Below are 12364 nucleotides of genomic sequence, written 5' to 3'. Positions count from 1 at the left end.
GATATGACGTCAAATATGCGTTATTATAATATGGCGTCATTGTTGAAAAGTAAGGCTGCATGTCTTTTGCTAAAACACCTGCAAATAGATTCGTGGATGTAGAAAAGCGATGTTACAACACGTGGAAAGAAGATGAAACTATATGTTTACATTGAAACAACAAAAGAGAATGTAGTCGTGACAAATGTTAATAAAAATCTTACTGTTTCCAAACTTAAAGAAAGAATTGAAGATCTAGTTGGCATTCCGAGGTAGGGTTGTGTATAGTTCCGACTTCGTAAAATGCATCAGTTAAATCCTTTGTGAAAAAAATTTTGAGCCAAATAATTTGGGTAAGTAGTTTGGTTAGCTGGTAAAATCATTTGTCGTCTAAAAGTAGAGTACCCTTCAAATTTTGGTGACGCGACACATTTTGCCACCTAAGAACCACTGATGGGGGTAGGTTTTTTACTGAAAATATTTTGCAGCTCATACGATCTAACCGCATTTTTTTAGTCATCTACTGGAGTTGTTTTATCTTGATGAGTGTCCATTGTTAGACAGTAAACCTCTCAGTTATTTTCATATTCTGTCTGATGCGCATATCAAAGCACGTGGGTGGAAAACCAATAAAAATTTAATCCAGGCGTCACGTGACGGTGATTGGGAAGGTATGGTTTACATTATGCTAAACTCGACTAGACACCTGTTGAGTACCAAACTTTACCGCTAAGCAACCTTCAGGAGTTTTTAATTTTTCACGCGATTATGGATAGCAAAACGCATTTTAACAGTTTCTTGATAGCTAATCTTTAAATTCTTGATTTTTGAAAATGTTAAGCTACAGAGATTTCTCCAATGCATTTCCGGAATGCTGCTCTAAAGCAGTCAGTGTTTTTAATAACTACAATATTCTGTTCATAAATTTTTGCACGATGGCAGTTTTCAAAACAGCATCTCCTGTCGAATGTTTCGTCGTTGAAAAGCTGCGAGAGTTCGCTTTAGCTGATGTGTAGGACCGGTGAAGAGCTGTGAAATTCCTCTAGTCGTTCTTAATTTTCGTATTTTATTACTTTTTTTTAGCATTACATAAAGAAATTCTAGCATCGTGTCGCTACGAAATTAGATACGATCATAACAAAGCATTGTCAGCGTTATTGATTGCATGTTATCATGGTAATGCTATTTTGGTGGAAAAATTATTAAAAACTGGTGTTAATTGTCGAGCATGTTTTCATTCTGGCAAAGACGCGCTTTGTGTAGCAGTCTCGCGTGGTCAGATAAGTTGTTGTGAGTTATTATGTAAGTACTTTTCTTATTTCGAATAATGTTTTTAACCCCTCTAGTGATGTGTTTACAGTCTATCCTGTGCATTCTTTATGAGCCCACATTTTGTGTAGATTTATGCATGAAAATTAGGCTGAGAAATGTTTCAAGAAAATTTTATAGAGACGCCAATAATTTCTTTGTTCGTTTTTTTTTTTCGTGCATAATTTTAAGGTCAGTTTCTGGGTATTGGTAAATGTTCCAAAATTCATTCGCTTTCACTTGTTAACGTCATTAACTATTTTCTAAAACGATGACAAATAACGTCTAAATTCTTTGTCGATCGAAAGTGCGGAAATTTTGAGAAGGTGACAAAATTAGGGTAGACAAAATTTTCTTGACCAAGTAAAATACCAGAAAGTTCGTTATATTTCCAATATTCATGAATCTCTAATTTCTTTGTTGAATTTTTAAACTTCATTACGGAGTTTCATACCGGGCACTAGCAAAGCGCTTGTAGGGACAAATTTTTAAATCCCCCGCAGAGCGTAAGACATTTGCTAGGAAAAACATGCAGCACGCAGAGAATTAATCACTTTTTAAAGTGGGGCGATATATTGATTTTACAATTACTTTAAGAAAGGACACTCAGTATCGACAGTGTATGTATAAGTGTGTATATTATCAAAGCCCGAGACCTAAACTTGTTTTTATTAATTGCTTCAAGCTCATCTCAAGAAGTTAGCAGTCAAAAGAGAAAGAAACCTTATTTTGGTAACTAGTTACATTACAGGTTTTTACTATTGTCTTAAAAATATCACAGACCTGATCAGAGAATAATTGCTAGCATGTCATGCAAGATTTATATAGCTACTAGCACAGCAAAAATAATGTAGCTCATTTAAATAAACCCTATAATATTAAAAAACAATTCGTTAAAAAGTTTTTTTTTTGTGTTTGCTAGAAACTTTATTTAACTAAACAAGGCTGGACTAATTTTTAAAACTGGGTGTGTCTGTCTCAATGTAGTTTTTCTTATATATCTTATTTTAGCTTTATTCGCGCAGTAATTCGGTATATAGGTGGGCGAGTGCCTTAATGCTAAAAATAGGATCATAAAAACTCATTTCTAATATCACTTAACTTCAAGAAACATCAAGCAGTGCAGTTTGAACACCAACTTAACCTTATTGCTACGCCTCAACTTATGTCTTTCTAGCTAATTTTTATTTCTTTTTGTCAAAGTGCACTAATAATGATAGGAGTCTGCTAAATTACGTGCTCCGCGTGCGTCCGTGCTAACGTGCTTTACGTGCTTTTCAAAACCAATGAACCTGACGTAAATAATGAAAATCACTAATTTTTATGATATAGTTCATAGTATAGTTTTATATGCGTAAGAATATAATTAAAAATAAAGTCACTACATGTTTTGTCGGAAGAAACGTTTTCAAAATTTGACTCTACTCTCACTATTCATACAAGAACAAAACAAACAACGCAAAAAAAACCTATACGTCCAAACCCAAATTGACATGAATACAGTGTAAAATTTTTTATAAAAACAAATGTTATGGCTTCTTAAACTTCAAGCAACTGAAATACCAAGATCGTTAGCAACATCATCTTTGTCATTGTCCGCAATGCCTACATCTGTAATAACGCTAAAGATGATATTCAACCAAACTGGCATATGCAGCATTTCCGTGTGCAAAAATTGAAGTCCTGTACCACAGCTTCTTTTTTGTTTAATGGTACTGTCAAAGAACCTCCCACCTTTAAAAATAATGTAATGATATTTATTATGGCTTTGCATGATCGACCATGGCATTTTGCGCTTCTGTGTGATTTTTTCCATTAGTCGGCCATTTTGTGGTCGGTGGAACAGAGGATGTGTGGATAAAATGCTTTGAAAATCATTCTTTTTGTGGGATGATTTTTTAGCAACTTTTTGCAATTATGCTGCATCGATAGTATTGCTTGGATGGCTGTTAAACAACGCTTTCATATCATCATCATGTATGTATCGTGAAGCATAGAACAAAAGAGTACGTGTGTAAGAGTTCTTTTCCATACCCACTTTATTCATTAAGATGTTCCGCAACGATATCTAAACTGAAGATGAATAGACTTTTCTCAGAATTTGGAAACACATGGTATACATCATCTCAAAAATTACAAAAGTTTGCACTTGCCAACAAAACCTTTGAAAAAAACAAGAAAATCACCAATATGATGTTTGAATAAATAAATAACGGTAAAAAATATAAATTTAGCCAGTCTATGCACTATTGTGTTATATTATAGATTGCTGAAATTTAAAATTTCTTTTCCTCAAACATGTGTATACGCTACGTATAATCTAACTTTCGACTGAAATTTTGCGTAGCGCGTTTTTTTGAGAGATTGTCTAGTCGCAGCACTAACCAGAATAGCTATGAAAAACTGACCATTAAATTTATTTAGGCTATCGAGACAAAAGAAAACAAGCTGAAAATTTATCCCTGCAAAGCGCTTCGCTAGTGCCCAGACTATATTTATTTTTAATTTGTTTGTGCAACTAACCCAGAAATGATAACTCTGGCCATCCTGAATATTTATTATTTTCGCCTTGAATTCTCGAAATTAATTGAAATTGCCAGCCATATAAATATATAAAAGCAATGACACTGTATCCAAAGATTATTCTGCGGGTGACCTAAATAAAGTTTATTTTTATCGGTTTTTTTTATAAACTTGATGGAGCGTAGGAACATTTGAAACTTCAGAAACTTTAATATAAGCAATAAAATTGAAAGGGTACCATCTGTTCATGTTCGAGTGGGATTCTAATTTAATATACAGTGTAATTTTCACTATAATAATGGCCGTATTTTGTCTGTCTGTCCGCAAGAATAGTGTTGTGCAACGGACACACAAATACCGTGTATATTACCGACGGAAGACCCGTGGGTTTTTCCACGGTTTTCCAATACCAATAACATTGTAGCCTAGTTAACTAAGCTTTCTTTTTTGAGGTTGTTAAAATGAGTTTCTCTCAAACAAAAGCTTAGACGCAAACGAATGACACAACGGAAACCCCGAGTTTAAATTTAACAATGTGACTAATTGCTTCGGAGACCATTCTAATTTATGTGTGAGTTGTTTGCCAAGCTTGGCCGCTTCTTACTCTGGTAAAAACTTTATAGTTTAATAATGTTTGTTAGGGTTAGTTAAACCACTCGCTCGAATATTCGGATAAAAAGGGCTTTCCCCAATATTAACCACGTGAGAAAAGAGCAATAGAATTAGCCAATCAAAAAGCGCGGAAAAATCGTCCGATTTCCCAGTGGAAAAAAAATGATGCTGGATCTCCTGGCTAATAACATTGTAGCTATTTGATAAAGTGGATTCATATTTATTAATTTCAAAATATCAAATACATGAGAGTGTATTGTTTTTTTAGTGCAAAGGAAGGTGCGATCGTTCGAATGGAAGAACAACAGAACTTCACTAACCAATTGGAGCTTACAAGAGAGAATCAAAAGAGGTTTAGATCGAATCGAAGAAACTCGAAAAGTTCAGACCAATGAGCAATACTCACGCTTAACCAATTCACAAATGTATGACTCAGCACTTTCTACGTGGTTCAAGAGTACGCATGCGCAGATATATTTGTGCGAAATACTTGACAGTCAAACGAAATCAACGAGAAGAAAAAAACTTGTCTTTAAACCGTAATAAAGTGAATTGTTAGAAATATTATTTCTCTATTTGCATGTTAAGCAACCTTTTTCTTACTGATGACACTAAAGCGTGACACTATTGTTTATGTCATCCTCCAGACTGAGTAAGATTTATGGTCTGCGTTAAATAAGAGGAAAATAAAATGTCGCTTACCTTTACCATGCTTATCCTGGAATTTGCTTTCGACTCTTCCACATGGAAATGAAGGAAGGGTTTTGCCCCCTACATTCCCTGTATGGCGCATGAAGGGTTGAAGAGTTTTTGCTTGCGAGAAATTTAATTCTTATTCGTGAGGATTTAGAGTTTTATTACTATTCTTCTTCGTTTACACCGCTTAATCTAGAATAATTTAATAAATTATTATTTAAGTTTCCCCATGCCATAATCCGGATTAATTTAATATCATACCCAATTAAGTTCTAACTTTTTCGTTGGCTGTCCGTCTTATCACCTCGTAGTTTTGAAGGTTGCTTGTGCTAAAAATATTGACGTCTGTTTGCGGTTCTCGCTACCGGCTTCACGCTGTTAAAAAAATTTATCTCGGTTTATGTGGATTATTTCGGCTGGTTAAGCTTTAACTTGAAGTTTGTTTATATCCCATGACTTCTCACACACGCAATTCACTCAGCCAGAGATAGAGAAATGTTCCTTCTGGCACAGTCGACGTCGACCAAAGGGAAATTCCCAATAATGCCAGTCACCACCACATAATAATATATACATGCCAATAACTAACACATAATCATATTAAATAATATAAACGAACTAGCCGGGAAACCCAGCGTCGAAACGCCGGGTTAAGCCACAAGTCAAGGTGTGACCCGCCATTGAACACTATGTGGAGCGCTTAATAAGAGCCGTAAACTGTACTACACGGTCAGGTGGAGCGCTTTAGTACAGGTACGCAGTATATCGTTAATCGAGTAAAGCGCACACAACACTATAGTGTTTCGGCTGTAGTGTATTTTTGAAAATATAACTCTACTGTAACTTTAGCCAAAATAAAAACACAATTTACAACCATTTGTTACCCCGTCATAGGAAAAACAATTGGTCAATTTTATTTTATTTTGCGAAATAAGTTTGCGACACATGCGTTTAGGCTTAAGACCCTATTCAAAAAAACTATCGAAGCTTTGGTTTACAAAACACTTTAGTACAAAGCGCTTCAGTACAGCCATATAGTGTGTAGAAAATCAAGTGAAGTGCACACAACTTTATGGTGTTTCCGATGTAATATACTATTCAAAAAATAACTTTCGACAACTTAGGTAAAATAAAAACCCAGATTACAATTCAATGTTGGTTTGTTTAAGATTTATACGTAGCTAGAAAACGTGATGAAATATTCACCTTAACATGTGAAAACAAACTAAATAATCCTATAGGATAAAAAGTACTCAGAAGAAATAAGGAGGATTGAAAGGAAACCTACAAACTTCACACCATCACTTCCAAACCAAAATGGCCTTCGTAGGGGTAGCATGTTTCCTCCCGTCGGCATGTCGAGGCCGCGAAGCACTTGGATTGGTCATTAGTGAAAATGGAGCCTCGTGATTGGTTTATTACAATGAGCGGCAAAGCAAGGCCGGTAAAAAAAAGGGGTCTGCCGGGGATTCGAAATAAAGCTGCGGGGCCGCGGGGATGTTCGGCGGGTCTCGCTACTTGCTCCGCCATGTTGCGCAGAGACAGACAGACGACGGCTATTATTATAGAGAAGGAGACCCGGCGTTGAAACGCCGGGTTAAGCCACAAGTAACCAGGGGCGGATCCAGACTTTTTCAAGACTTAGTCAAGACTGAGTCTTGAATTTAGCAGCTGGGGGCTAAATTTTAAGCTTTGCGGGTACAAAAATCGCCGAAAAATTGTCTTCCGATTTATCTAGTTATTAATAAAATTGACCAAAAGAAACGCTAAGCTATAACAAAATCTCCTAAGAACATCTTTTATAAGAATCAAATCTCCGTCTTACACGTCTTATTTTAGATAGATAAAACCACTAAAATTAACAGGGATTAACTACAATAAAGTGAGACAATTGTGAATATATTTCATTATTTATAAACTCCTGCTGTTTCTGCCAATATCAGGCTTCATCAGCATGACTAGGTGAATCAAATGATCACACCAGCCATGGACAGCAAAATAAAACACAATAATAACAAAAAAAATAAGAATATGGAAAGATCAGGATAATGAAGATGAAATATACATACATGTGATATGATACAAACACACCTCAACCCATGTATTTGTTCAGATATATTTGTTTATTCATAGGGCTAAACTCAAGTTTCGTTTGAACTTTGAAAGAAGAATTAAGAAGGGCTTTTTACTGCTTTTTGCATGCTGAAATAGGAAAATGCAACTTTCAGTTAAGAAAGTTGCAACCTGGAAAAAGGGGAACGTAATGATTTGGCTTGAAGTCTACACCAGACTTAACAATATCTTCATAACAAAATAAAATTTTTAACCGATCTTCATCAGGTAAAATAGATGGGTGTGGCAATATACACTGTGTAAAGAAAGTTGTAACAAACTGTAACAAACCGAATTGTGGGTAAAATGTGTTAATTTTTCTCTTTATTACTGTTGACAAGGCAAGTATTGATAGAAAAGGAAACCATGTCTTGGGGGTACAGTTGTTGATTGCTTCTGCTTTAACTGCCTCCTCAGGAGAAAGAGTCATATCACAAACAATATGGGAAAGGGAAAATCTGAATAAACTTTTCTCAGATATAAAAATATTTGCCTTTTGGTTTTTAAAAGCAAATTGAAAACAAGGATGATTGGAATAAAAGGAAGGATGCAAGAAAAGTTCTATGGATGTCAAGATTCTCAAAACATCAACAAGAGAATTATCACCTATGCCTATACCAACGATGCTGAGCTGTATAGACAGTCTCCTGATGGATTGGATCTAAAAATAATATATTTTACCATGACCTTTTACTCAACAAACTTGTTTCTTAATAGTCATTCGAAGAGTTGTTTATTTTCATCACCAACCTTACTTATCCAGATGTCAAGTTCTTGCTTCTAATAACAACACAAATATTAATTGAGAAAGAATTCCTCCGCAATGCTGAAAATTCTGTTCAAAGCTCATATTACAAAAACAATACACCTTTATGACAATTCAATTGTACATGCGTTCCTACGGCTCTCCATCGTTTTACAATATCGAAAAAAAGGAGGTAAAACTCGTGTTTTTATGAGAGTTTGTTAGAGACGAAAGCGTGTTTTCTCCAGTTTTTTAACTTCCGTCGTATCAATTTCTTTCAAATTTTTAGGAAACGTTAATAATAATAAGATACAACTTATGTGTACTTTTCATTAAAAACAAAACGTGGCAAGAAAAGTTATCACGAAAAATAGTGTTTTCTCCTTAATAAACTCTTATAAAAGTGTAATGTTTACCTCCTCTGATTGCAAAATAAGCTGCGATGGAGTGTTATTTTTTCCGAATTATCGTAAAGGTGTATTAGCCCTAGCTATTAGCTAATTAAATCTTTTTGTATTTGGTTTTAATTTAATAGTCTGTTGTATAAAGCTCTCCCCAACTAGCTTTTCGTAGCAGATATACTGAAAACCTTTAGATAAATGCAAGGTGTGTTGGAGAGTAAAAAACATACTTCTCACCTTAAAACAATAATTCCTTTATCCTCACACCTCGCCTCAGATGGAAGGTATATATCTGGACCTGAATTCCGATGAAGACTTTTACCAACCAAGGGATAAATATCCCCAGACAACAAAAATGCTCGAGAATAAACACTTTCTAAAAGTTCTTTTTGCATTTTACGAACAGATTCAAAATTATCACACTTTAAATCAGTAAGCACCCGCGCCAACATATCTGCTGCAGCCATAATCAATAATAGTACGGAAAGAATCCAAGCCAAAAGGCGTGAGTCTTTGACTAATCCTGACGGATGGGAGTTAAAACTATAGCCTAACAGGTTATCAGTAACCACGCAAAACGGAACCTAAATTTCCTTCGCCGGCTGCGGGCCACATATTGTTGGACTACGCATAGAGTGTGAAAATTACGTCACGATTTTGACGTCACAGGCCCCTTAGGTGAGATGGGGAGGGTTGCGGGCCATAGCTATTTGATTTTTGACTGACTGAGTGACTGATTAGTCAAAATGAATCAGTCAAAATCTGTAAGCTATAATTTGCAACCCTCTCAGTCTATATGGTAGCGACGTCACAACTTTGACGTCAACATCGCTATAGGCGAATTGGAGAGGGCTGTGAACCATGACTTTTCGCCGTAAAAAAATTACAATTTTTAACGCCCTCCGTTTGCAACGCCTTGATCGTCGACATCTTCGCTTGGCTAACATTTTTCGTCAAATTTACACTTAGTCACGCGACTTATCTGACTAACCCTGGATCCGCACCTGGTAACTGTTGTTGAACGCCTTGAGGAGCGCTTAATAAGAACCGCAAACTGTGCAACCCGGTGAGGTGGAGCACTTTAGTACGGGTATGCAGTCTGTCGTAAATCAAGTGGAGGGCACACACCATTGCAGTGTTGCGACTGTAAGATATTTAAAAAAAAATAATTTCCCGCAACAAAAGCTGAATTAAAACAGTTTACAAACCGTTGTTACTCCGCCATAGCAAAAACAATTGGGCAATATTATTTTATTTTGCGGAATAAGTTTCCGTAAAAGTTCAAAACTTAATCTGGACAGTGGGCCGAGAACGCATAATACCCTTTTCATAAAAAACTTTACTGCAATTTCGGTTTAACTTAAAACACAGGAAAAATCCAGTCGTTACCCCATAAAAAAACTCCATAATTGGAGTGCTCTAGTACAGGTATGCAGAATATGTCGTGAATTGAGTAAAGCTCACACAACATTATAGTGTTTCGGTTGTAATGTACTTTTTAAAATATATGTATATATATAACTTTACTGCAACTTTAACCGAGATAAAAACACAGTTTACAACCTGTTGTTACCCCGTCATAAGAAAAGAAAATAGTCAATATTATTTTATTTTGCGGAGTACGTTTCAGTAAACCTTAACAAATTAATCATGACACCGGACTGAGCACTTAGTACAGGTAAATGGTGTCACACATGCGTTATAGCCATAATAGCCTTTTCCCAAAAAACTTATCGCAACTTCAATTTAAATAAAAAACACACAAAACACCCTGTTGTTAACACCAGGTTGAATGTTTATTGCAGGTAAAAAAACTTTATCACAACGGATTAAATAAAAACACGGAAAAAGCACGTCATTAACACCAGGCTGAGCACTTAACACGTAAATTGTGTCATACATGAGTAACAGGCGTAATAAAATTTTCCAAATAAAATTTATCACTACGGTTTAAATAAAAACACAGGAAACAACCCGTCGTTAACACCAGGCTGAGCGCTTAACAGGTGAATCGTGTCATACATGAGCATAGGGGTAATACCATTTTCCAAAAATCCTTATCGCTTCGGGTTTTAAAAGAAATCAGTGAACAGCCTGGCATTAACCCGGTTCAGTTTAAAAAATTACTCAGCAAATTTATTTTGCAACTCCATTTAGCATAAGAATTGTTAAGAATTGTGTTGAGCCAAACTGCATATGGCTACTTTCACTTGCAGCCAAACTGCATTTGGCTACTTTCACTTTTTAGCAGGATGTAGCTAAAAGAGGAGCTAGCTAGGTAGACCCAACTTCAACATAAAAATAAATAATAATATACCAAACTCAATAAAAACTTTAAAAGTATAGGAATAAATAAAGCTAGCTGCCTCAAAATGTACGTTTTGTAGCTAGCCAAAAACTTAAAATTGGTTTGTTTAAGATTTATATGTAGCTAGAAAACGTGATGAAATATTCAACTTAACATGTGAAAACAAACTAAATAATCCTATAGGATAAAAAGTACTCAGAATAAGGAGGATCAAAAGGAGACATACAAATTTCAAACCATCACTTCCAAACCAAAATGACCTTTGTAGGGGTAGCATGTTTCCTCCGTCGGCATATTGAGGCCACGAAGCACTTGGATTGGTCATTAGTGAAAATGGAGCCTCGTGATTGGCTATTACGCGTAAGTGATCAAAACAAAGCCAGTAAAAACGGGGTCTGCCGTGGATCCGAAATAAAGCTGCAGGGCCGCGGGGATTTTCCGTATGTCTCGCTACTTGTTCCGCCATGTTGCGCAGAGACAGACAAAATACGGCTATTATAATAGAGAATCATATGACGTCATGCGCAATAGCGTATACTTATATTATACAGAATATGAGTAAAGGGAAATTCCCTAATTGCTAGTTACCACAGTTCTATCAAATAAAGTATGACAACTGAGTATTGTGATGAATGTGGAATTGATCTCGATATATATGATAGATGCAAGTGTGGACAAAGACTAATAATAAAAGAAACGATATTGTGCTGGCAGCATTACATGATGTATATAACGTACAACGGAGGTTATTGCAAATGTAAAAATCCTTAGTTGGGCCCTGGTTATTATAATAAAGGATGTTCAAATTTTACAATGACTCCGTAGAGACAAGGGATTTTCATAGTGAACCAACTGTGCTCGATATCGACGAGGTTCAAATTGAAAACATTGTACTCAGCGATCGTATCCAAGCTAATAAGGGTAAGGATGCTAGATATGTTATAGGCTATAAACATGGTAACAAGATATCGTCGTTGCTAATCAGAACGCCAAAGGGGCTGTATTCAAATGGTGCATCCAGATACATTGATGGATCCTCCCTTACAATGTCATTTGATATGTATAACCATCCTGAATGGCTGAAAAAATGTGTATCCTGGCCAGGATAGAGAAATTATATGGTAGTGAGTTCACGCCCTCATCAGTGAAGAACGGTAGATACCTGAACACAAAAATTAAAGAATGGGAGGGTAAAATAAACACGTATTTCTACGATCAACCACTACCACTGAAGCAGCCCTGTCAATGCGTATGTATAATAAAACTATCAAGTATCTATCAACAAGGGAATAAGCACTATCCACAGGTCTTGCTTGAGGAGTGTAAGTATAAACCAGTGGAACTTTCCAGGACCAGGCACCTTGATTCAGATGACGAGGAACCATTCATTGTGGTGTAATAAACATGAACGATCTGAAAAGAGAGGCAAAATCATTGGGTATTAAGGGTTATTCAACCCTCAAGAGAGTTGATCTTCTCGCTGCGATTCATAAGGTAAAATATAAAGATATTGCATCACAGACCGATGGACCTTATTGCAAGCCATGCCTAGAAATCACTGCTATGAAAATACTCGATGAGTACATCAGAGGTCTCGGGACAAAACAAAAGCGTCAAATAGTGTATGATGGTGATTTTATGATTGATGCCAGTACCGGTGAGGTACTTGGTGTTGTATAA

At 35.9% G+C, this 12364-nt stretch overlaps 1 protein-coding gene across 2 annotated transcripts; it reads left to right on the top strand.

Moving 5' to 3' along the window:
- Positions 1-114: 114 nt before the first annotated feature.
- On the top strand, positions 115-4984 carry LOC130662368 (ankyrin repeat domain-containing protein 60-like). Of its 2 annotated transcripts, none has more exons than XM_057461217.1 (4): positions 115-251; positions 496-650; positions 1063-1269; positions 4691-4984. In XM_057461217.1, exons 1-4 carry the CDS (start codon positions 133-135, stop codon positions 4963-4965), a joined length of 756 nt encoding a protein of 251 aa, XP_057317200.1. In that variant the 5' UTR covers positions 115-132; the 3' UTR covers positions 4966-4984. The 2 variants fall into 2 exon arrangements, with proteins under 2 accessions (XP_057317200.1, XP_057317199.1); XM_057461216.1 differs by having other exon boundaries at positions 1063-1281.
- The last annotated feature ends 7380 nt before the right edge of the window (positions 4985-12364 follow it).

Source organism: Hydractinia symbiolongicarpus, chromosome 10, assembly GCF_029227915.1.
Source record: "Hydractinia symbiolongicarpus strain clone_291-10 chromosome 10, HSymV2.1, whole genome shotgun sequence".
NCBI classification, from domain to species: domain Eukaryota; kingdom Metazoa; phylum Cnidaria; class Hydrozoa; order Anthoathecata; family Hydractiniidae; genus Hydractinia; species Hydractinia symbiolongicarpus.
The sequence above is the reverse complement of the archived record's forward strand: the minus strand, read 5'-3'. Positions and strand labels throughout refer to the sequence as shown.